This window comes from Pelecanus crispus, chromosome 11 (assembly GCF_030463565.1).
Source record: "Pelecanus crispus isolate bPelCri1 chromosome 11, bPelCri1.pri, whole genome shotgun sequence".
Taxonomy (NCBI): domain Eukaryota; kingdom Metazoa; phylum Chordata; class Aves; order Pelecaniformes; family Pelecanidae; genus Pelecanus; species Pelecanus crispus.
The window spans coordinates 36,020,736-36,045,586 of NC_134653.1; the positions used below are offsets into that span (position 1 = coordinate 36,020,736).

The 24,851-nt window shown below is 39.0% G+C and overlaps 1 protein-coding gene across 4 annotated transcripts in view; it reads left to right on the plus strand.

The window, feature by feature from the left end:
* Nucleotides 1-8,021: 8,021 nt before the first annotated feature.
* Nucleotides 8,022-24,851, plus strand: part of SFSWAP (splicing factor SWAP) — a 51,289-nt gene continuing 34,459 nt past the window's right edge. For 3 of the 4 annotated variants that reach the window (XM_009488933.2, XM_009488935.2, XM_075718100.1), the window contains exons 1-9: nucleotides 8,022-8,391; nucleotides 10,876-11,045; nucleotides 11,582-11,719; nucleotides 14,842-14,927; nucleotides 18,905-19,130; nucleotides 19,590-19,705; nucleotides 20,578-20,713; nucleotides 23,387-23,624; nucleotides 24,432-24,563. In XM_009488933.2, the coding sequence (XP_009487208.1) occupies nucleotides 8,132-8,391; nucleotides 10,876-11,045; nucleotides 11,582-11,719; nucleotides 14,842-14,927; nucleotides 18,905-19,130; nucleotides 19,590-19,705; nucleotides 20,578-20,713; nucleotides 23,387-23,624; nucleotides 24,432-24,563 (1,502 nt within the window). In that variant the 5' untranslated portion in view covers nucleotides 8,022-8,131. Of the gene's footprint in view, nucleotides 8,392-10,875; nucleotides 11,046-11,581; nucleotides 11,720-14,841; nucleotides 14,928-18,904; nucleotides 19,131-19,589; nucleotides 19,706-20,577; nucleotides 20,714-23,386; nucleotides 23,625-24,431; nucleotides 24,564-24,851 lie in introns of those variants that run through there. The other variant, XM_075718101.1, reaches the window with a different exon arrangement.

A 24,851-nucleotide genomic window follows, 5' to 3' on the forward strand; every position in this document is an offset into this window, starting at 1 on the left:
GTACAGGCAAGTCGTATTAACTGAAACATCTTATGCGGTTCAGACTTTCAAGCTAAGAAAACCATAACCATTGCATTAGGCAGAGAGGCATCTTTATGAAGCATCAAGAGATCTGGGAGCAGTCTGCTTCCAGATTTGGTAGCTCAGGTTTTTCCCCTCAGAGCAATAATGTTCTGAGCCTTGCACATAGAATTATGTATTACGAAAAGCAGCATCAAAAAAGAAAGAAGCTGTGGGAATTGACATCAATAGAGGAAGACAGCATGACAGGCACAACTTTGGGAAAAAAAGTCAATGAATTTTAGAGAAGTTAATTCTAATATAGGATGTCTCCTTCATCACTTAATTAGCATTTTCTACTCAGATGTGTCTCAGATTGAAGTATTTGAAATGAATTATTGGATCCAAGTACACGCCTTTAAGTACAGGTATCTTTTCCAACTTCATCCACCTTCAGAAATGAATGTTATCTCATCATACATAGCAGAGGCTAAGGTATTTAAAAGCACTCCTCAATGAACAGTGGCAGCGAGTTTTTTTTTTATTTTGGAGTCAAGTCTTCGATACTGCCATTATGGAAACACTAATAATTCATACCCAGCAGATCCACCATGAAGGTACAACAGCTCCACTGGCTTCCCATGTCCCTCGCTTGATCCCAGCCGACGCACGAAGGGGAAAGACAAGAGTTTTGCAAGGGATGATGGCAAGTTGAGCTAGAGAAAAAACACACGAGCAAAGTGGCAAATTACATATGGCTTTACACTGACTGATTTGAAGGCAGTGTGTAGCACACTCTGAAAGCACCAGCTGTTGAGTATAAAACACTTGACACTGCCGAGACATTTGGAAACCAAACATCGAACACTGAAAGAAAAACGTAAGGGTTTTTCATCCAAGAAAATTTGAAGCCTTAGAGGGGAGAATTAACTGGATTTGATTACTTAGACTGGCAATAACAACAGGAAGGCACTTCAGCCGCCTTATTCGGCATCTCTGTGAATCACGCAGCCTTACAAAAGGCAGCGTTGCCGGAGGTCTTTGCGCAACAGTCAACTTCAAGACGCAGAGAGCCATAAGCACCAGCATGCCGTGCATTGTCCCACTGTGCCATCTGGCACTGGGTTAATGTGTCTATCAGCAACCGCTTTCATTCCTGACAAGCTATTACTCAGCTACGTAACGGATAGGTCACTTGTAGTCTGCTTTGATTTGTAAGCTGTCTACCCAAAAGTTACTATTTTTTTAAGTTATATTCTGACTCAAAGACATGTTTATTTCAAGAAGCATTTTTCAAATGTTTTAGACTTACAAATTTTGCTGCAGTAAGAGCTAGTAAAAAAGCATGTATGAAATATCACAGTTACAGCAGTTGTTTATTAAGGACATCACACAAACAAACTTTTACTCCTAAGTCCATAGGATCACATCATTTCATGCACACTACCAGGGGCTTGATAGCAACATTTCTACCTACAAGTTTGTTAGGCAAATTGTCCACGTACCGGCTGTTCTCGCAGTCCAGGCAGACTCGGTCAGCAATTCTGAACATAAAGCTTTCAGAAGACAACCTCTCTTCACCCACACACGAAGGTGCAGAGATGCTGATTTCTATTTGACAACAGTCAACATCACAGCTCAACCTAATCAAACTTTAAGTTAAATTTCCATCAAACCTAGGCAAATCACAATTGTATTCACAGCTCACATCCTACAATATGGGACTGAACGTTCTGCTTTCCGTTATGGACCAACAAAACCCGCAGTGACGTGAATGGCAGTCTAGCAAGCCGATGACTCGCTGCACAGATGGATTAATAGACTTAAGAAATTGCTATTTGTGAACATTCACAGGAATTAGGAAGTAGTTGTGAGGCAAACAACAACTAAAAAATCAAAACTAAAAGATAGCAAAGCATACCCCAATCTGTTCACAAACAGTATGCCAACAAAGGGGAAAAAAAAATTTTTGGTCGTTTATTTTATCTTTTTACACATTCCTGTGTATCTTCTTATGGATTAAAGGAACCAATGAACTACATTTATTGTCATTCAACTACCAGCACTAAAACCAAAACAACATCACCACCCAGTACAGCCCCCGCCATGGGAGGCCTAAGAGCTCCTCTGATGTCTCCTACCTATGAAACTTTTCAACATGTTACCTTGAATGACTAATCTTTGGTAAAACATTTAAAAATTAAGTGCAAATAAAATGAAAATCTTCAAAAAATACTCTGTAGAACAGAAGATCACCGAATATTAAAGCAGCTAACAAACAATACAAACCGCTGTTGCTCCACCTTCTTCCTCTAGGAATGAGTAGTACCCTACACTGCTCAAATCTTTAGTAATTACTTCCACACAGGAGTGCAGTATTGATTTCTCTAAAGCTCACAGAGGGCCAGGAGTGCTTTAGCATCATTTGAGAGAGAAGCCTCAAAAAAGCAGTGGCTGCTGAAGAACAACATTTACTTCATTTGCAAAAATAAAGAATCGCTAGGACCATGAAGTTTGCAAATAAGCCTTTCCCTAGCTTCTACAGTCATTTTATCATATAAAATGACAGCCACTAATAATCTGCATTTCCTTGTTGTTATTAGTAATAAATATGGCCTCACAATTCATCAAAGCTAATGAATCTGTCTTGGGTTCTTTAAGCGTGCTACTATTAGAAATAAATAACAGTGGCTTTAATACAAGGTTACACAAGGGCAGACTTTGACCTTTCTATATCTGGATATTCCAAATGATGTAACGTACAAAAAAACCCCCGAAAAAAGCAGAAAGCATTTATTTATTTGTGCATCAAGGGGGGTTCTCTTCAAGCAGCACATCAATGATTGTCAAAGTTTAGTTAGGAATGCTATCACACTGTTAGACAAATGGTACCGCTCACACAAAAATTAAGTTTGTTTTCTGTATGCAGTAAACCTGCTCAGCTATGACCTTCTCTTCTTTTGGAGAGAGAATTCCTCTTAATAGCTAAGGGGAGATTAAATACAACTGGGCAGACTGTAACACAGGGTTGGCTGCGTTGTCGCATGAAGAATTCAGTGTAAAACCTCCCTGCCATGACAGATACACTATCAACTTTGATGGTTGCTCTTTAAACCCATCAGCACAGCCTACAAAGTAGCAGTTCATTTTGATTACTTTATCTGCAAGACAGAACATTACTTAAAAAATAAAAACAAAACACACCCAGCAATACTATGCTTTGCAAACAAAACCACAACATATTCCTTATGGAACTTGTGTCACAGGTTTCCACAGTAACAACAAAAGCAAATCTATGATGAAAGCTGAATGTAAAGAATTACCTTTCATTATAAACTGATTATATTTTAAGACTATTTCATTTTTTCTATGAATCTTTCGTACAGTAATAGTGATTTCTTGTTGCACACTTTAACTGAAAATGTCTCATACACAAGCACTTTTTTGGGGGAAAAACTGTAAGAAAACAAAGCTACTGCTATAAGAGGATTCAAAAGCAAAACCCAACATTGATTGTTAGTGCTACTCATAAGCTTTAATTTACCCTTTTCAAGCACATGGTAATAAAACAGCTTATAAAATACAACAGTGAAGATGGTTTTGAATAAAGAAAAGAGAAAGCAAAGGGACTGGAAAAGGGACAAGCTTTGTGTATTGTTTCTGTTTATATTTAAGTGCATCTTTGCTTCTTACAACCACCCTCAAGAAAGGAGTCCTCTGGCCTAAAGAGAGTAACCAAATAAATTAGTCATAGAAATTGGCAGGCTGTGAAATACACACACGCATACAAACCCAAAACAAAACAAAAGAAAGAAACACCCTGCCAAAGGATACATGGCATATCTGTGTAACTTGCCAGAATAAGAAAGGTGGTTGACAGATAAAAACACTCTGCTAGAAAGAGGAGAGGGGGGTTTACCTCTTTTTTTTTTTTTTTGAGAGAGAGAGGGGTAAATAGAATCTTTGTACAATTCATACAAGAGGTAACTCACTCTCTGGATATAAAATGAGCAACTAAGCTATGAATTACAGCAAGGCTATAATTAAAAAGAGCTGGAAATCCTTAACCACTACTCTGCACCCAGTCATTAATGCAGCCAGTTACATACTGCAGTCATTAACATACCCATAGATTGTTTACCTAGGTACTGTTATACAGCAATTCTGTATTTAAAATGTGATTCCAATTCAATTGGATTGGAATTACCGTATGTTTTATACGTGGATGCTACAGTAATGGCAGAAGTAACAATAAAATCTGCTCAAAAAGTCATGACAATTTAGAGAGTATCTTCTTTAAGAGAATAATTATGTACAGTTCCAGTGTTCAAGGAAACCTCGTAAGTTCTGTGCATCCTTCCCTAAAGAACACGGCAGCTCTTTTGTTACAAGACAACACTGAGATAGAATAAGGAAGTCTAACGGCAGCGCAGGTTCATGCCAAGTTCCATAATGAACAAATGACCAAAGAAAAAAAAAAATTTAGAGCTTGGCTCCAGCCTGACTAAGCAGAGTATTTTCTACAAAAATAACGAACCTATTTCAATAGTTTGAGTGAGCTAATGCCAAGATTAATGCACTGATAAGCAAGCTTTCTATTTTTAATATAAAAAAAATTGTGCTTCTGTTGATCAACAAAATCCTTTATGGTAGCTCTCTCATATAGAGTTTTTTCCCCTTATAACCAATACAGAAGACTACAAGCCTGTTCTTTGAGTTTATGCCAAATCTCACTCCCAAATCAGTTTCTTAATTACTGAGAAATTGCATGTGTTTCTGTACCAAACTTCTTACCCATCCTGTGCTTTGTTTTCTGCAGGGTCTCTAACTCCAGAGCTTCAGATTGTGTATCTCCCATGTGCTTGGAACAACATTTGATGCGTTCTTTTGATATGCTGAAAATTCCTTTATATCGCTGAAACGCGATATAAAATGTATTTTTCTTTAGAATCAGCACAACACACTTTTCTTTCAAACCTACTTCAGAACTGAAAAATAACATGTTATTCTACACTTTTAGCTAAACTGCAAAACAATACTAGATGACACCACTTCCATTCAGATAGAGAAAAAAAGACTGGTATCAACCTAGGAAAGAAAGGCTTGTTTTTACTTGCTCTATTCTTGCTTTCCTACCTATAGCAAAATGAAAATAGAAAAAGTTAAGAGGGAGAGAGATTAATTTTGTAAATTTTTCCTGTTACAGCTAGCCACACTTCATCACAGCTAGGACAAATCAAGGGTCTGAATGAAATAACATGGGCATTCTACCATATAAAGACTTTAAACAGAAGCCTATACCAATTTCAGAGCATTTTTCGTTATTAGTAGATATTAAAGTCGAATGTGTCTTTAAATGTGGTAAAAAAGCATACCCTATATTATGAATAGCACCAAGTTTCCTTCCTGACGATGTACGCTAAAAAACACAAAAAAATGGAAAAAAGTTTACTTTTTTTTTTTTTTTTTTTTTACACACACTGGGGAAAAAAAGAATATTAACTGCCCAAAGGGAGGGACAGATGCTTTTTTATTACAATGCAAATTCGTAATTCATTATGACATGCTTTCTTAAATACATTAAAGATCGTATATACTCTGCTCATGTTCCTACTTCTTTTCCTCAGGTACTCAATAATCTGAAAATAACTGTTGTGCTGCAGTTCTGTGTTTCCAGAAACCTCTCTTAATCTCTCTTCTGTTTACAGGCTAATTACATGTGAGCAAATAGCCTAGAACATCACGTGCTGTAATAAACAGCAAGATGCTGCCCCAGGCCTCACGTTTCTTTCTATCCCCTTTCTCAAAAAAAGAGAGGGCTCCCCTTTTCCATTTCTTTACATCATTTTCAAAGCACCAAACTTAACAGAAATTAGTTTTTAAAGTCTTATCCCCTCCCATTCTTAATAATTCAGTGGGAGCATTATCAACACCTGGTGCTTTATTGTTCCTGGGTGTTCTGGTCACTTCTTGGTTCTTCTATAAATGACTCAGCTGGCTGGAAAATTGCTGTTTGTTCACCTTCATCTATTTCACCATTAAAGAGATCATTAAAATACTCCTTCCATCTTTCTGTAATTGCATTCTTTGTAACCAAGACTTCCATTTTTGTCCTTTATCTGATTCATGCACAGTTCATGTCCTTGTCTCAAATGCTGATATCCCAGTAAAATGGTCTGAAGTTACCTTACCACACCGCCGCTTCAACTGCGCAGAGCCATTTTTGTGCCACACCATCTTTTTGCTGAATCATTTGCACTACCAGAAAACTTACAGAGGTCACAAAATCCTTGCCACATATCAACATTCAATTGCTTTCTTATACTCCCCTTCACAAACTTTTTGGGTTTTTTTCTTGGGAGTTCTTTAGAAAGAATAGATTGTTTTCACCTGCTCTTTTACTTACTCCAAATGTTTCCCAGCTGGTATAAAATTGTTGCACAATGTTCAAGCATGTTCCCACCTGTCTCCTTGGCATTCAGACAGGTATTTTGTTTCTCAAAGGTGACTGTTACACTTAGAACTTCTCTCTTCATTAAAACAACTCAGTTGTTATTTTTATAAAACAGTAAGATACGCCTGAAGCATCTACCTTTAGCAGATTTGTTCACCGATAGCTTTGAAGTATCAGATAATCACTGGTAACTTGACATATTCATTGCAAAGGATAGAGACGTTAGCTTTAGTAGATTTTTAACCACCTTTTCTAGGACACGGAATGGCAGGTGGAACTGTGTACGCATCAGAATTACCTAGAAGCAGCGTTATAAAGTTTACTCAGATTTTGTAGTTCACTTTGAAAGATACTGTGGAAACCCCATGCACTATTGTTTTCAATTTCCTGACTCCAAATAAAGAAGCATCCAAGGAAGTTTCTAGATCCCTCCTTCAGGAAGCTGACACAAGCTACCCATCTCTTTCCCAATGCTGATTTTACCTATTTCATTCTTTTATGTACAACGACGCCAGCACGTTGTTCACCCAGCGGTTCTGCCCATATTCATGGGCATCCAGAATCCTCTCACAACGAAGGCTATGAATTAACTTCCACTGCGGACTGCAAAACACAATGCGCTTCACTACGAAATTTTATTGTAACGTATGCAAAGCAACGCGTTTCTTCCTATTTCTTGAAGGGCGACGAAAATCATAGAATGCTTTGGGTTGGAAGGGGCCTTTAGAGATCATCTAGCCCAATCCTGAGGTAAAAAATATCGAAAATTTCAGCCTGGATAACACAATCTTAGCAAAACCAGTCTAATTTATCAATATTTTTGGAAAAATCTTCCTCAGCGCCACAGCCTTTCCCCCTCCCGCTTTGGCTCCCGCCCCCCCCCCGCCCCCTTGGACTTCCCAGGCGCCGCCTGAGGCGAATCCCCGCTCCCCCTGCGAGGGCCACCCGCCTGCCCCATGCTTCTGCCCGGCCCCCCAACCACCCCTCTCCCCAATTCCCTGGGCTCTATCCCTGCCCACCCGGCCGATGCCTCCCGGTCGGGGAGCCCTGCGGGGCTCCTCGGCGGCGGGGCAGGCACCGGCACGCACAGCTCCCTGCCCCAGGCACAGCCTCCCTCCTTCTCCTTCCACACTCTGCGCCGGCGTTCCGGCCGAGATGTACCGCAAAACCGCCCCAAACCCCCACCACCGCCAGCCTCAGGGGCGCGGCAGGGCCCGAGCGGCCCCGCTCCGCCACCCCCAGCGCCTCAGAGCAGCGGAGCCGCCGCCGCCGCCTCCCCCCCGCCCCGCCCCTCCCTCCCCTGGGTTCCGCACTTTCGCCACGCCCGCCATGTCACAGTCCCCGCCTGGCCGCCCGCCGCTGTCGCCGAACGCCGGCGCTGCCCCGCCCGTAGCCACGCCGCGCCGCCGTTCCCGTTCCCGTTCCCGTTCCCGTTCCCGTTCCCGTTCCCGTTCCCTTTGGCAGACGGGCCGCCCGCCGAATCTGCCTGCTGCGGGAAGCCGGCGCAGCCCCTGCCCCGCCAGCGGAAGCGGAAGCGTCGCCATTTTGTTTCGGGTGATGGCGACTGTGGTGCTCTGGAGCTGGGGAGTTTAGAGCGGGCCCGGCCTGCTGTGGGACTCGCTTCTCGGACAGTCGCTGTTACTGCGAGTTTCCTCCTCCTCGCTGCATCCCCTGGTGATGTACGGAGGGGTCGGAGGTTCTCGACGGACTGCAGAAGAAGCAGGCCCGCCGCCCCTAATGTTGTTGTCAGGCGGGGGAGCGGTCCCCGGGCCCCCCGGAGGAGGTGGAGGAGGAGGTGGAGGTGGGAATAGCCGTGTGGAGCTGCTGGTGTTCGGCTATGCCTGCAAGCTGTTTCGAGATGATGAGAAGGCTCAGTACCAGGAGCAGGGGCGACACCTTATTCCTTGGATGGGAGACCCCAAGATCATGATCGATAGGTCGGTGTAACACAACCCCCAGACTCTGCTGCGAGATCTCCTGTTATAGCCTCTTTCTGTTCCTCCCCTTATGCTGTGGGCAGGTGAGGGCGGGGGATGAGCAAAGGGCTCACTCTGGCAGACGTGTGGGGATCTTCGCTGGCAGAGTGGGGAGGGCAGCTCCTCCTGGTAGAGTGCTTCGAGTGCTGCTTTTGTAACGCTGCCAGGGCCCCCACCCCGGCAGCGGGAACTTGGGGTTCCCCGCTCTGGCAGCGTTGGGAGGGCTCCCCTCCTTCTGGCAGCTGCCGTGCCTGGGCTCTCGCTGCTCCACGTGTCAGGGTAGGGTCTACAGGGTGGAGCGGAGAGCGGGAATTATCTGTTCCTTTTCAATGCAAACCACAAACATCATCTTTTCTCACTTGGAAACCAAGGGAGCCTGATTGCATGGGCATAGTAATAAGGCACGTTACGCGTTCTCTGAGCGAGAAGGGTGCAGTGCGGGGAGTGGAAAGGTATTTGTCCACTTTAGGGGAAATGGGGTTTTCTTCTTTCTCCTACGTAATCTGGCTGCAGGCTGTTGGTGGGATACCCCGAGAGCAATTCTTGGCCTAATTACTTTTTCCTTGTGCCGTGATTCACTGTATTAGACAGAATGGCTTGGATTTTGGGTGCTTGCTTTTCAAATTTTATGTCAGGGGTGGCTTTTTTTTGGTTGTTCTGCAGTAGGTACAGGCTGATGGCCAGAGAGAGTAATAGAACCTGCTTTGATGTTTCTTCTGGTCTCTTAAGTTGTTTCAGCAGGATAGGGTGGGATTTAGAAATACATTCATTCGGAATGAGTTTTCGGAATATTTTCCTGGAGAGAGGGAATATGGCCGGTCAGGTTGGGTATGTTTGAGTGGAGCACTGAAAGTACAATTTAAGAGTTGTGGCTGACCCTGAAAACGTCAGTGGGAAAGATGGAAGGATTTTGGTTTGAAAAGGATCACATGACATACTGTAGATATTTGTTCCCTCAATTTCATCATTGCTTTGATGCGCTACATGATTTTTCTTGTTTTGATTTGACAACTGTATTGGGCTTGGAAAGATATCAGTAAGGGAAAGTCTTCTCATTTCCTTCTATAAGACTGGAGAAAAAAGAAATGCCCTTGCACTGTTTTGGGGGTTACGCCATTAACGATTGTTACGATTGAAATTAATTCGTGGAATTGGAATAAACAAAAAGACGTGAAAAAACAACCATAAATGTTTGTAGCTGTATATAATTTCTGACTTGCATGAGAATAGAAGTGTTACCATGCACACTTCTAATCCAGATCACTTTTGTGACAGATTTCATTAGTGGGTAGAGGCCATTTTTGTGGTCCTGTGCAACAGTAACCCGATTTAGAGTCGTTACAGAAATTGTTGGGAGCAAAAACTAAGTATGTGCATGTATGTACATATAATACCAAAAAATCTAAATAACATACATTTGTAAGTGAAGGTAGCTTGCAATTACTAATCTTATAAACTCCTTTGGAAGCTTAGATTCTTTCTATCTCCAGCAGCAGGAAGTCTTCATTTTCACCATTTTGAGAAAAAAGCACATTGCTATGAGAAGACATGGGTTGAAGTTTGCCTGTGGACAGAGCTTGATTAACCAGACCTACGTGTTTCATTAACTTTTTGCTATAAGAATATTTACTTTCTTTGTTTTTGGTCTAGCAAGTTGGCACAAGTCAAGAGTTGTGTGTGGGAAGACACCTCAACGGAGTCGAGTTTACTGTCACTTTACTTTTCAATCAGTTTCTCTTACTGATGCATAAACATTATCCCAATGCAGTGCTTTTCCTGCAAATAAAGTGATTTCTGCTTAGTAGAAAGGAACTGTACGTCATTGATCTTTGCCGTTTTTACGGTGAACCTCCTTAAATTGCATGTATATGTTACTGTTCCTATGTATGTGTGTCTCTCTATCACATAACCCAGAACTTATTTCCTCAGCCAAATGGCTAGGGGCCGAGCCTAGCCATGATTTTACCTCCAATGGACGCAAGTTTCTATGGTGAAGATATCTCCTGAGAGTTCGGGACTAGCAGAAAGAAGCGAGGAAATTTCGACCGTTTGGTTCTTACGGATAGGTATTTATGTATTCGGGTTTGTGTGAATGTAAGCTATTTGACTTTCCAGAAAAACGTATTTTGCAAGTCACATTGATTGGTTGGTTGAAGCACGTACGGTAAGAGCTGTTAAGGAAATGGATCCCACTTAAACTATTAAAGGATACCTTTGCCTTTAATTGTAATAATTTATTAGTTTCTTTGAGAGGAATTTAGACTATTAAACAAATTTTCGATAGTTGGTGACAAATGATTAGCAAAATTAAACGTAACTTCTAAAAGGAAATATGCTTTAACGTATAAGTACTTTTTTTTTTCATTTTTAATGGGTAAGTATTTAAGTAGTCGCATAAACCCAAGCCCTAAGTTTTTTGCATTGACCAGCTGTTTCATCTTGCAGGTACGATGGGCGTGGTCACCTACATGACCTTTCTGAATATGATGCTGAATATTCCACGTGGAACAGAGATTATCAATTGTCTGAAGAGGAGGCTAGAATAGAAGCCCTCTGTGATGAAGAGAGGTATTTAGCCTTGCATACGGACTTGCTTGAGGAGGAGGCGAGGCAAGGTATTGCTCAAGGAAACTTCCTGAGTTTAGCACATATTTAAATGAATAATGATGAAATTAAATTTACTCCTAATTTTATACTCTCTTTTTCTGATGTTATCTTGACAGTACCCAGTGGATTCGAAAAACGGGAGTCTTTGCGTATGTGAGCGGACCTCAGGATAGTTTAAATATAGATCCACACAGAAATTGCCCAGATTCTGAGGGCAGACTGGGATTTCAGACCCAAAAAACCCCAAAATAAACACATTCTCCTTCTTTTTTAGTGTTGTATAAATAAAATTCTGTGCTCTGGTATGCATAATTACGTTAGAATGTTTTAACCCGCAGCCTTTATCTCTTCAGGAAGAAATAAACGGTCAGCATATGTACATGCTGTGTTTTTCTATTCAATTTTTAACGACAGTTAAAATGATTAGGTGAAAACTTCTCATTTAAAAACTAAAGTAAGAAATACTACTCTTTTTTTTTTTTTTTTTTAAACAAATTAGCTTTTAAACATATTCTAATGATTGGTAATTGCATTTTTGTTCAAGAGGAGGAATATAAAAGACTGAGCGAAGCTTTGGCAGAGGATGGTACCTATAATGCAGTGGGGTTCCGTTATGGCAGTGATTATTATGACCCTTCAGAACCCACTGAGGAGGAGGAGCATCAGCCTGCAAAACAAAGAGGTAAGGGGTAAAAATGGCAAGGGTTAATTGAGAGGAAGAACATCGCGCCTCTGCCTCCCACTTGCAGTTGAAGGTTGAAAGCGTGTGTTTCATTAAAATGCAAGTAAAGAATCTCAAAGCATTTCAGCAAAGTCTTTATGGAACTGTGTTACTGAGTTTTTGCAAACTTCACTCTTGATGTGCTTAAATGTTCTCCTGTGATGGCACAGTCAGTGCTGCAGTAGTCAGGATAGGAAATTTAATTCTGCTGTCCTGCAGGTTCTTATTCAGAAAAAAACTAGTAATTCATCAACATGTCTGGCTGTTAACACTATGATTCTTGGTTGAAAAGGGGAAGATCGTTACAAATATAAACAGAATAGCAATTAACAAGAATATATATCTTTTTTTAAGTTTAGATTTTGTCATCTTAATAATTATAAAGGAATCTGTCTTCAACATAGTGTGCCCCTCTCCGTGATCTTAAAAAAATGCAGAATTGAAGTTCTCATGTTCCCGTCTTTAATTACGATAACTTTGCATTTTTAACATGAAGTCTTAAGAAAGCTTTCAAGTGTTTTTGAACTATGTCTTAGTAAAGTTAGGGTTGTTTAATTAACAATTGGGTTGTCTAACTACACGTTGGTGGATTACCGTGGTATGAGATGTGCTTTTTGTGTCTGCTATGGTGCAAGATCATTTTAGGTGCTAAAGCTTCTTTGGCGGGTTTTGCTGCTGTGTGTGAGAGGTTGTGTCAGGGCAGTGTCCACGCTGCTTGCATTCTACCCAGGGTTTCTCCTGTGCTCTTCAGTACTAATGCTGAATTGCGTTGTCTTTTCTGGCATTTATTTCATTTGTTTTATTCCTATTTGTCTCGTAGATTCCATAACCAAATAGTTTCTAAGTTCTCTTTGCATGCAGTTTTTGCACGTTTCTTGTCATAGGGGGGTTTCATGTTGTGTGGATCTGGGTATATGTAGGGATAAGCCTACTGAAAAATTGGAGGTGATAGAGAAGAACATGTTTGTAGTTTGGCTCCCCCATCTTTCTCTTCTGCATAGAGCTTAAAAAGGTGAACGCCCTCTCTCTATTGGTCACTAAAAAGGGAATCTGCTGAACCTTATAGGGTGTCTGTATTGGAGGAGGCCTTTGCAGAACTGCGTGAAAATGTGCCATAGTGTTACAGAATCTACCTTTTGATCAAGTGTATAAGGAATAAATAAAAATTCCAGTTTCATTTGGTAAGACAGCTGTCGTGAGTTCAAGTTGTGTCCGGGTTGCTCGACGTTATTTTTCTTTCCTAGAATGATGAGATACCTAGAATAATGTATTTCAGCCTTAATGAAGTCATCTTCTTAGGAATAATGCTAAAATGTGATGACTTAGTCATTGGCAGAGAGAGGTGTAACTACCCAGTCTTCCAACAGGTTAATGTTTAGTTAATTAGTATTTGGTGCAGCATGGAAGTGTCATGCTAAGCTATTACAAAATTTTGCGGGGTAATGTGAGAGTTCTCAGTGCTGCTGACGAGAAGTAGAGCTTCTCATAACAGGTCCTTGGAACATTGTCTCAGTTGTGAGCTTTCTTACCAAACTCTTTATCTTCTAGAAAATTTTTAGGAATGATGGATAACAAAGAGGCATTTTCTAGTAACACTTAATAGTACTTGGGACAAAAGTGCTCGGGGCAAAAGTGAGATAGAAACATTGGTGTTATGTTTTGCTGTTGAACTGTACAGACTTTTAATAGATTGCTATATGGTAGCAATTTGCAATAATACAATGCTATAAATTCTTAATATCCATTTTTTATAAATCATAGTAGAGTAAAATCCAGTATTGGAAGATGCAGATAACAGTGATGTGAATTACAGGCTGTAGTTCTGTGAACACTTCAGGTGTTAGCTGGGACTGCTGCCAGAAGAAACAGTCCTGTTCTGCTTTGTCTGCTGCTTCTTCCTCCTTCCCTTGATTGCTAAATGCTAAAGTTTCTGTGTGCCTTTGTGGAGTTAAACTATTTGAGTTCATTTAAAAAAAAAACCAACCCGCCAGACAGCAACAAAAAAGCTAACTCTCTTTCATGGGTAAGAGCTTGTACGCAGTAATTGCTATGACATCTCATGCATGATTAGGCTGTTCTGCTCTCTGTGTCCATAGTTCCCCTAGTCAGGTTTCCGTGCAGTTTGTGCTATCTGATTTGCTAGGATAAAACTGGAATACGTTTTCTCTTAAAGCTAGTAGAATAGATAATACGAAAAATTACTTTAAAAAGTAAACTTTCCATTTCAATTATTATAAAAATTTGTAAAGCAAAATATTTTCAGAGGAACGTTTCTGGTATGCTAAATAACAGAATGTAACACAAATTGGCCTTTTCAAAGAATAACTGTTTTAGATGAGTAGTTCGTGTGATAAACCTGTTAAATATTTGGATATGTTAAACTTGATAGGAAAGGAACCATACCAACTTGAGACAGAACTTACAGATGAATGGCAACATTTATTTTAATCAATTATGAAGGCAACTACTGGTTTATCTCTGTAGGTGATGAAAGTGGATTTTACCCTCCCTGTTGCATTCCTGTATAACTTTCACTAGGGTTAGGAAGCTGATGGAAGTACTTAGGCTTATTTGCATAGGCTGAAATGGTTGATTAACATGGAACTGAATTAAGATAGACCAGATGTGTGGGTCTTAACAGCTTTAGAGATATTGGATATCTGTAATATTTTAATCGTTGTTAGGAAAGGATTCACCCAGTGCACTGAAAATGATTCCTCTTAATTTTGCATGGGTTTTCTTGTAAAAACAAAAAGTAATATTCATGAAAACGAATGTTTTCTATTTGATTTGACACTTATTTTCCTTCAGCACTGTAGTTAGGGCTGAGTTTTATAGGGTTTTATTCTTCCTGATACCCCTATTAAGGCATAATTTATGCAATCTTAAATAAATTACACGTAACACCAGGGAGAGGAACCATATTTAAATGGCTTCAGTGCAGATGCTGGTTGTAGTTTCATTTGATAAATTCCTTGATTGCACATCCTTTTAGATATACTTTGTTTTAATAATTTTTTGTTAACATTTGGGTACTTTGATGTGTTTTGTCCTATTGTATTTTATTCTGTCATTTCTTGTAGAAACAGCTCAGACAGAAAATGTAGAAGAAAATGAAGAACCTTTTGTTGCCCCTCCGGGACTGAACGTACCTTCTGATGTGGAACTGGTATGTGTGTACATTTAATGCAACCTGCATTTCTGTCAATTTTCAAGGAGTTTATGGTGCTTTACTGATTTTTTTTTTCCCATTAACTTTAGTGTCATACATTTTTAGAATAATTTAAATAGTAGCGTAATTTCAAATGTCCTTTCTTGAATTCTTGAGCTCTGTCAACTCTCTCGAATCTGAAATTACTGCACACTGAAATTACTGCAGTGCTTATGCTAAGTGCATTTAGTATCATGTGATATTATTTTAGGTAGTGCAGAAAAAAGGCAGTTGTTCTTGGAATGGATACTTACTGAGATGTCAAGGTTGACATTCGAAATGTAAAGGACCGTTAAACCAAAAGATTGCTTCTCTTCAAGATTTTTTTTTCCAGATTCTTTTTAATTGAGTCCCAATCTGAAGGGTGTAGGAAGTGCTCAACTATAAAGGCTGTGTTTAAGACTACCCTATTCAAGGAGAAAAGCAATAGTTTAATTCTAGCAAATTCTGAAATAACTCGAAAGTATTAGCATATAGAAGCGCTTTCCTTCATGTAGCGTTACCAGAATTTGCTACGTAGTAAACAGTAAACTTAATTGCAACTTGTGTATTTTTCCTGAAGGCTGCTGAACAGCCGCCTGCTCAAGTACAGTTGTAACCATGAAGATTTTCAATTTATTTCAAGTTTCATAAAAGATACTGGGAAGGCAGATAATGTTCTTTCTCCTATACTGCGGTCATGAAAGTATTAATTTATATTTGAGCTGCCTTCTCAGCTTGATAACCTTGGCCAGTAAAGATTCAAAGCACTGTTAGAATAACTAATAGTGAACACAGAGTATTTGTGTAAGAGTGTTTTTCTACTTCATTAGCTTTTAATTGAAAATTTTTATCCTGTTCTGTTTTTTATATGAAATAAAAGCTATTTAACTAATGTGCAGCTTTACTTGTTCTAATTTTACTTCCTTTACTTTTCTTTACAATCTGATAATACATTTCATTAGTGAAGTGCTTACAGACCTACTTCTGAGTTCAGGGAAGATTTTTATACGTGATTGCCTTTAAATTATGAGTTATACTTTAGTCCTAGAATAAGAACGTTGAGTTCTCAGTGAGAAGCTGCTTATTTAGCATTTGGATGCTGTTTCCAAAAAGTAAATGCTGGTGAAAGAATGTTTGCTGGTTTAGATAGCTGCTTTGCTTGAATTATGTTCTGAAACTTAAGATACATTTTACATGCAAGTTGCAGAATGCAGTGTGGGTCTTATTGAAGTAATTTCTCAGTCAGCTATTGAACTCTAGTATATTCAGATGAACAGAAACCAAATGTGAATGTATTTGGTTTTGATTTAGAAAAACCAACCCAAAATGTCTAGACAGCAGTGCTGAAAACTACGTATACTTGACCTTGGATTGGGAATTGTGAGAAATTTTTTTTTTTAAGGCTTGACTGTGTGGTGTTGTTCTAGTCAAGTCAGTTTTACCATTGAATGCGTTTATTCTGTATTTTTTAAATCAATTGCTGTGAAGGATAGAAGCCTGGTAAATTATTGGTGGGGTTTTACAGGGATGTTTAAAAAATAATTCTCACTCTACCCTGTTCCCATTTAAAAAAAAAAAAAAAGAGAGCGAGAGAAATACATCATAAATTCTGTTGCCATTATGCCAATTCACAAGTGATTGGAAAAGGCGTACAGATTTATTGCTGATTTGTGGAAATGACAGAGTGGTGCTCTAGGTCTCTCCTGAGTTTACTGCTAATTAACATTCAAGTTAAAAGACATGGCACTTGTTGATGGTCATGGCATCATGGAGGACACTTGTGAACTTTGAATCATTTTGGGGAGGAAACTGTAGTGCTTGGAAGTAAGATAAAATTTGAGAATCAGCTTGCTAGCTTGGAGACTTTATTCACAATCTGCAAGGTGCAGTTCCAGAAAGACAGATATAAAATAGTTCCTGTGACACAGAGCAATCCAAAGTGCAAATGTTAAATGAAGCCTAAGTAGTTAAGCAGCACTACTGCAAAAAAGATCCAGAGGCTGTAGCGAGCTGTTGAATGTTCAGCGTGCGGCAGTTCCAGCTGCAGCAGTAATGTCATTCTGGAACTTAAAATAGAGTTGTGTCGAGGTTGCAAGAGGTCTTCCACTGCTTAAAACTGTTGATGTCAGGGTTATGGGCGAAGATGACTGCTCTTGACCATTGCATCTTAAGAAGTGCATGGGTGCTGTGGAAGCGGGCTGTAAGAGGAAACTGTCAGTTAAGCTTACGAGGAGAGATTGAAAATTTCTTTGTTTTCTCCAGATGAGAATATTGAGAGGCAACATAAGACTTAAAATTATTTTCCAGGCTTACTGAAGATTGGAGGATAGTTGCTTAACTGGCAGTAAGGGAGACTAGCTCATGAAAAACTTTTAATTACAATACTAATTAAACATTGGAACAGAATGCCTGACTGGGTGATAGCACTTATGTCATTGGAGTATTTTTCAGAAGGGTTTTTTTCTCTGTTCTGGCAAGTACTCTTACGTTCAGAAGTTTTAACCGTTCTCAGTTTAAATGTTTACCATTTTTATTAAATATAATAGCAAACTAGAATGTCTGATATCTGCATCTCTATTTGCCATTTAATGTTTTTCACTTTGTAAAGTTTCTAAAGTTTTGTAGATCGGTGGTGTTAGTAATCTTGGCAGTCAATTAAAAGCACATTAATATTCATAGAGCCTGTTTTCCAGAGCTTATAGTGGCATCAGTTTCAAATTCAAGACCAGGTAGTAATTTCAGATACAATGTTTTTTGAGCTTCCTTGCTGGTTTGCAGCTTTGTTTATGAATCTCTCGGCCTTAAGTGTATTTTATATTTCTGCGGTTCTTACGCAGAAATACAGAAACTTGATGTATGATTAAATAGTGAAGCTGGCTATGTGCAAAATACTATCAGTTTGTTGAGAAAATGTGCTGTTTGATCACATTCAGACTTTTTTTCCTAAATAGAGCACCACTGTCTCGTGAGCTTCCAGTCTTATGAAAAAGGTTTTCCGAGGTTTGCAACATAACTTCTGTATCTAGACCAATAAAAATGCAAAGCTAAAACGAATCATTAATGTGACACTTCAGTCTTTATAGGCACGCGGAGTATGTGTTTCTACAGTTTATTGAGCACAAGACAACACAGAGCTATCTAAGTATGAAATTAAAGACAGTGAATGGTGAAGTTCAGTCATTCTTTATATTTTTGTTCTTTTCACTTCTTGAGTTTGATATGGCAGGGCTCCTTAGATGGGATTTCAGGAGTGGAAATGCATGGATGCTGCTTAACTTTATTAATTTTCTTGTTTCTGTTATTGCTGAAGTGTTCCATGACTCTTTATGGGAATATGACAGCACATAGGAATTGCAAATCTTACGTTGGCCTTAAGATGCAACGTGTTCCTTCCAAGCAAATGCATAGTAACAAGTTTTTCTAGTTAGGCAGCAATATTTGCACATTCAGTGGTAACGGAATGAAGGACAGCTGTTGGGAGGAAGACCATACGTGTTGTGTCTTCAGAGCACCTTGAGGTATTGTAAGGTAGGGCCACTGTAAGTTGGCACTGCTGTGTCAAGAAACACATCTCTCTCCTGTCTTGTGCCAGCAGAAGTGTCTGTATGGCTATGGAATGTACCTGGCTTAAAAGAATTTTTTTGCTACGTCAGACTCAACCAGGATTTGTTCCCCTCTTCCATTTGGTGTGCAATGGGAAAAATGGTTGTGCTGATAGAAGGAGGGGATCTTGCAAAAGGAAATGAATGAGCAGCTAGGGAAGATTGGGACCTTTTGTTTTTTTTTAGTGCTGATATGCATTCGCTAGTTGAAAGTGATTATGAAACTGAGTTGGTAGAGACAGCTGAGAAGAGAGGCAGGGAACTACTGCTCTTTCTACTTCCCTCTGGAGTTCTAATGCACTTCACAAGCTGCTTACGAAAATACAAATATATATTATTTTATTCCCACAGCCACCAACAGCAAAAATGCATGCGATTATAGAACGGACTGCAAACTTTGTCTGCAAGCAGGGAGCGCAGTTTGAGATTATGCTAAAAGCCAAGCAAGCGCGCAACTCCCAGTTTGACTTCTTGCGATTTGATCACTACCTCAACCCCTACTACAAATTCATTCAGAAGGCTATGAAAGAGGGACGATACGCTGCTCCTTCTGAAAATAAAGCAGACGAGAAAAAACGTAAGTTGTTGCTTGTCAAACGGATGGCTTCAGGATGTGAATCAGTGAAATGTCCACGGGTCTTTTTTGGTAAAATAGCCACATCGTTTTGGTGCGTTGCAATGGCAATGCTGTTAGCCTGCAGGTGAGATTAATACGATGATTCAAAATTTTGCTTAAATTGGAGGAGATTTTTAAAAGAAAATATTGTTTTGGGAAACTTTGAGATACAAGAAATGCTATGATCTTGGAGCTTTTAATAACACTTGTGTAGCTCTAGTCCAACAGAAAGTTGGTCTGTGCACTTAGGTTTTAGTTTTACTGATGGCTAGCAATATTTTCTTGTATCTCTCTTTTATCTAAAGCAGATTTATGACAAGGGTAGTTTCTTAAGAATGCACGCTTGTCCTGTATCATCTTTCTCTCCCAATACAAATCCATAGCAAACCCAAATGAAATTCACACATTGCTTTTATTTAGACTCGAGAGTCAAATCTGAGGAAGAAGATGACGATGACGACGATGATGATGGAAATTACCTGCACCCGAGTCTCTTTGCATCTAAAAAATGCAGTAGGCTTGAAGAACTCATGAAGGTATTTGATCCTATTAAAATTACTTTCTACCTTGTAAAACATCTGATTCAGGGGCACAAAAATTCTAATATGCAGGTGTTAAGATCTTCTGTTAACAAAGATTTTTGGTTTGTTTTTTCCAGACTGGCTCTTAGTAATTTAAGTCTGTTTTGGTAAACTTCCCAGTTACCTTTTTCTAGTACAGAAATTGTTACTTTTCCATTTGTAAGGAATTATATTTCTATTTTTTATGCCCTCTGGTATTGAGGGCATTATTCAAGGATTTATCCCACAGAACCTGTATTGAAGCTGAAAAGATTAAGATATTTAATGCCTTCTGTATATAAGCTGAGAGAGGATGTTTTCTTTTTAGATTTTAGTAGATAAAATGTTGACATGAAGTACTAGTTTCAGCAAATAATGTTTCAGCAGAATGTACTACTCGCTAAATGTAAATTTTGCTGGATGTGTTAGTTATTTTTATTTTCTGAGTTTGATCGGTGATGGAATACCGGCAATGACAGATGGTTGTACACAGTTGAGGCTTTCAGAGTAATGGCAGTGGTGCTGTCTGATATTTAGACAAGTCAGGTTCTGTGTCTTATCCCAGCCTTGGAAGTAAACGAGGAAGAGTAGTACCCGCTACTTTTTTTTTTTTTCATGTCATGGATGTTTGTTCACATTAAAGTATTTTTTGTTTTGTTTTCCACTAATTTTCAAAAAAGAAGTTGATTCTGATGTTAGAGCTACAAAAACAGTAAATTCAGCGCTTGGACAAGGTTATTGATGTCTATTAACAGCTAAATTTGCTTTCCAAATTAGCTTGATGCTATCATGCTTTAAATATGCACTTCAAATTCTAATCTTTTTTTCTATTCTCAAAATTTTTTCAGCCTTTGAAGGTAGTAGACCCCGATCATCCACTTGCAGCACTGGTGCGCAAAGCGCAATCAGATAATAACTCATCTACGACACAGTCAACAGATGGGGCAGCTGTACAGACATCACAAGCAGAATATTCTTCTGATTGTAAGTGCATTGTGATTAGGCAGCTGGTGGTGTGTCTTGATGAATTGTGTGTGGATGCTGGTGGGAAGGAAATATGTTAGCTTCATATTCGATCATTTTTAACTGATATTTATTCTTTTTCAATCTCCTCAATCTTTGGAGGTGCATTCTTCCACCGAGTATCTGTCAAATTGTTAGTTGCTTAGGAAAAACAGAAATGGGGTGCAGGGGGTGGGCAGGTGGGAGGCCAAGTCTCCAGTCTGTGAGTATGGTTAACACAATACCCTTCATGTTTTTTGATAACTTCTATCAATTTCTGTTAATGAAGCCTAATGAATGCCTTCACTGTTGAATATAAAAGTGTCCTATAGAGTAATTCACGCAGTTCCCATTGAAAAAAGCTTACTATATTAAGCAAAATGCAGATGGTACATCTACTTTGAACATTTTGCTGGAGTGTCTAACACTAAGAAAAATCTGCAAAGGTAAAATAATGTAAATTGAAGGATCCCACTGAAGTGATAAAACCAGGTTTTACTATAATATTTTGTTCTAAAGTTGGAAGTAGTTTTACAGTAAATAACTTTTATTATACAGTAAATTCCTATAATTTTTCATTATTTTACCTTTTCTTCTGTGCACTGGCGCAATGTTATATGTAGAAAATAAAATTCAGGAATATGCAAGATTCAAAATTAAAAATTGATCTTTTAAATTACATATCTCATTACAATATCTGCAAGGGAGTACTGGTTTGTAAGTTCCATAGCTATAGAGGGCATTCTTTAATAAAGGAGTAGATTTCCCCCCTCCCCCCCCCCCCAAAAGAACAACAAAAGCAATGATATATTTAAATCAGAAGTGAGCAATGTGGAAAGTTGTGTGCTCAGCTGCTCCTGTCTCCAAATTATTATTAAATCTTTAATCTTAGATTTTTTTACTTGAGTCATTTCAGATGAACGTACATACTGTCCTGTCTATAACCTCTTTTAAGAATCAACTTTGCTATGAAATTTTTAGCAACATTATCCTCTTTGGATGTGTCTGGTTTCCATTATCTTTGAAGCTGCTTAATGCAGGCCTTGTATAAAGCTCCTGCAAATTTTGTAAATTCGAATACTCAAAAAGGTGAAGTCAAACTTAATTGGGTTTATGTGCCTCTAATTATTTTCAAATTTCAGAATTCTGAAAGCCCTTGGTTCCTTAAATATAGAAATGAAACTTACAGTCTCATTTATGGGACTTATCATTTGACACTGCTGAGATACATGAAAATTTATATTGCAGCCTTCACTACAGTAGGGTTTCATGGTATTATAAATTTGTAGGTAATGAGTAGTGTTACTTGAAGGTGGTGGTGTTGATGGAGTTCTTGGTTTGTTAGTAAAGTTGTTGCAAGTAAGTATCACCGTAATGATCTGAGTTGATTTTGATGCATTATAGGTTTAGAACCCGCCAAAGGATTACAGGTGTTGTCAGTGTAACATATGGAGAGGCATATGCATGGAAGTAATTTTTATTTAAAACCGTACCTTAAGAGAAACTTAATAAAACTGCAGTAAGATTTCGGTGTAGAAATTGAAAATTACTGGTTATTTCAAGGAAGACTAAAATCAGAATAAGTATCTCTGTAGAATAATGCTCGTCAGTTTTCTGATTACTTTCATGTCAGGCTTGAATCTGAATGTACATGATGCAGACTGGGAGATTATAATTTAGCAGCAATACAAGTTAAATTTGCAACTCCTCTCCCTGCCTTTAAAACTTAACAGATCTTTATTCTGCTCCCCTTATACATAACTTATTCTTTCAAGAAAGTAAATACTGCCATGCAGGAATGTTTATGAAACTTCTAAGAGGATAATTCACTGTCATTTAATGCATTGATTAAACTTTGCCTCCAAAAATGTAAAGTCTCTGTAAATCCTTTGAAATATTTTACCTGAATACTTTCTGTTTATACATCTTTCTGCAGAAAATCTTTAGATTTACGAGAAGTAACTGCCATTTAAAAGTGTTAATTAAAGCATTATAAAATACTGTCCTTAAAGAAGGAAAGCAAGCCATAAGCCTTTGCACTCTCAAGAAATATTTAGAATTGGAGAAGCCTGTAGTATGGAAAACTTGCTCAAATCAGTTGTTCTTTGTATTGGTGTTAAATTGCAAAACCTGTCTATTTTTTGAGGTTTCGGTAAGTGTGTGCGTGTCTGTATATAACGATATAGTGGTTTAATATGTATATAGTGATACTAGTAGTTTAATTTCTTGATGTTAGTTTTGAATATGCGCATGCGTTTCTTAATGCAGACATAGTTTTAACTGAGTTAAACTGCCAGAGGTGAATTAGATTAGGAAGAATGATTTCATATTAGGTCACTTTTTAATAGGCCTTCTCTGGTTCACTTCTTTATTCATACCTATTTGGCTTCCAGCTGACCTTCAGTATGTTCTGATTCTGTCCCTTAATCTACATACTTCTTATTCATCCTAAGTGCATTAATATGAGCATTCTTTTTTTTCCTTTGGGGCTTTTTTTCTTTTTTACACAAGAAATTAGATACCATTTCTTAGTGTGTTGTGTGAATCTGGATTCTCAGTGTGTTTATACTGATGCAATAATGTTTTGGTGTTTTTTTTTTTCATTGGGTGTTTTTCTTCTAATTAGAACATTGTTCTTAAATTTGTCTTTTATAGCAACTGTGGCAGCCATGTATTATAGTTACTATATGCTACCTGATGGAACCTATTGCCTCGCGCCTCCACCTCCCGGAATAGATGTTGCCACCTACTACAACGCGTTGCCTGCAGGGGTGACTGTATCAAGCACTACAGGGGTAGCAACAGTACCTCCACCCCCTGGTACTACACCTCCACCTCCCCCAGATACAACTGAGAGCAGCAGTGGGTTGACTTCTACCACAACATCCACAAGGTACCGCATACAGATTTACTTGTCAGTTGGAGGAGTCTCTTTCCTGCGCTTCGATATGAAGTATTTAGACTCATAGAATAGAATCATGGAATCGTTTAGGTTGGAAAAGACCTTTAAGATCATCCAGTCCAACCATTAACCTAACATTACCAAGTCCACCACTAAACCAATCAAGGGTAGACTAGACTAAACCATGTCCCAAAGTGCCACGTCTGCCTGTTTTTTGAACACTTCCAGGGATGGGGACTCCCCCACCTTTCTGGGCAGCCTGTTCCAATGCTTGACCACCCTTTCCGTGAAGAAATTTTTCCTAATTTCCAACCTAAACCTCCCCTGGCGCAGCTTGAGCCCATGTCCTCTCGTCCTATCGCTAACTACTTGGGAGAAGAGACCAACACCCACCTCACTACAGCCTCCTTTCAGGTAGTTGTAGAGCGCGATAAGGTCACCCCTCAGCCTCCTCCAGATTAAACAACCCCAGTTCCCTCAGCCACTCTTCATAAGGCCTGTGCTCCAGACCCTTCCCCAGCTCCGTTGCCCTTAGTAAGGGTTCTGTTATCGGTGATTCCGCAGGAACACTGGCAACACTGGCCAGTGTTTATACAGCTTTGATTGCCTCCCCTTTGGTCTTTGATATTGTACGTGGTTATTGTTACTTAGCTACTATGAAGTTTTCACATGATGGAAAATCAAGTTATTTTAACTGCATAATGAACCCAGAGAGCAAACCTCTATGTAACGTTCTTTTTGAGTCTGAAAGATATTTATGTTCTATTTATAAAAATGATGTACTTTTGATGTTTTCAGCACAATTGCTCCAGTGGTTGCCATTATACCTCCACCCCCAGATATCCAACCTGTTATTGATAAGCTAGCTGAGTATGTTGCTAGGAATGGGATAAAATTTGAAACCAGTGTTCGTGCCAAGAATGATCTAAGGTAAGAGAAAACATTATTTTAACTTCTATTTTAAAAGTTGAGGTTTTAATTTTTAAATATATTACCAGGGCATGCAGTTCTCAAGAAGAGAAGTACTATCATTTTTTTTAATTGAAATTCAGGGACCTACTTTGAGGTAATGCCAAAGCATTATTGCCCAAATCCTCAAAATAACCAAGCTAACAAAAACATCTCTGGAAAGCATGCTCTGAGTGTGTATCCTCTGGAAGTTTAGGCATAAGTTACAGTGCTTCCAAACATCAAATAGAGTTCCATTTGCCGAGAAAA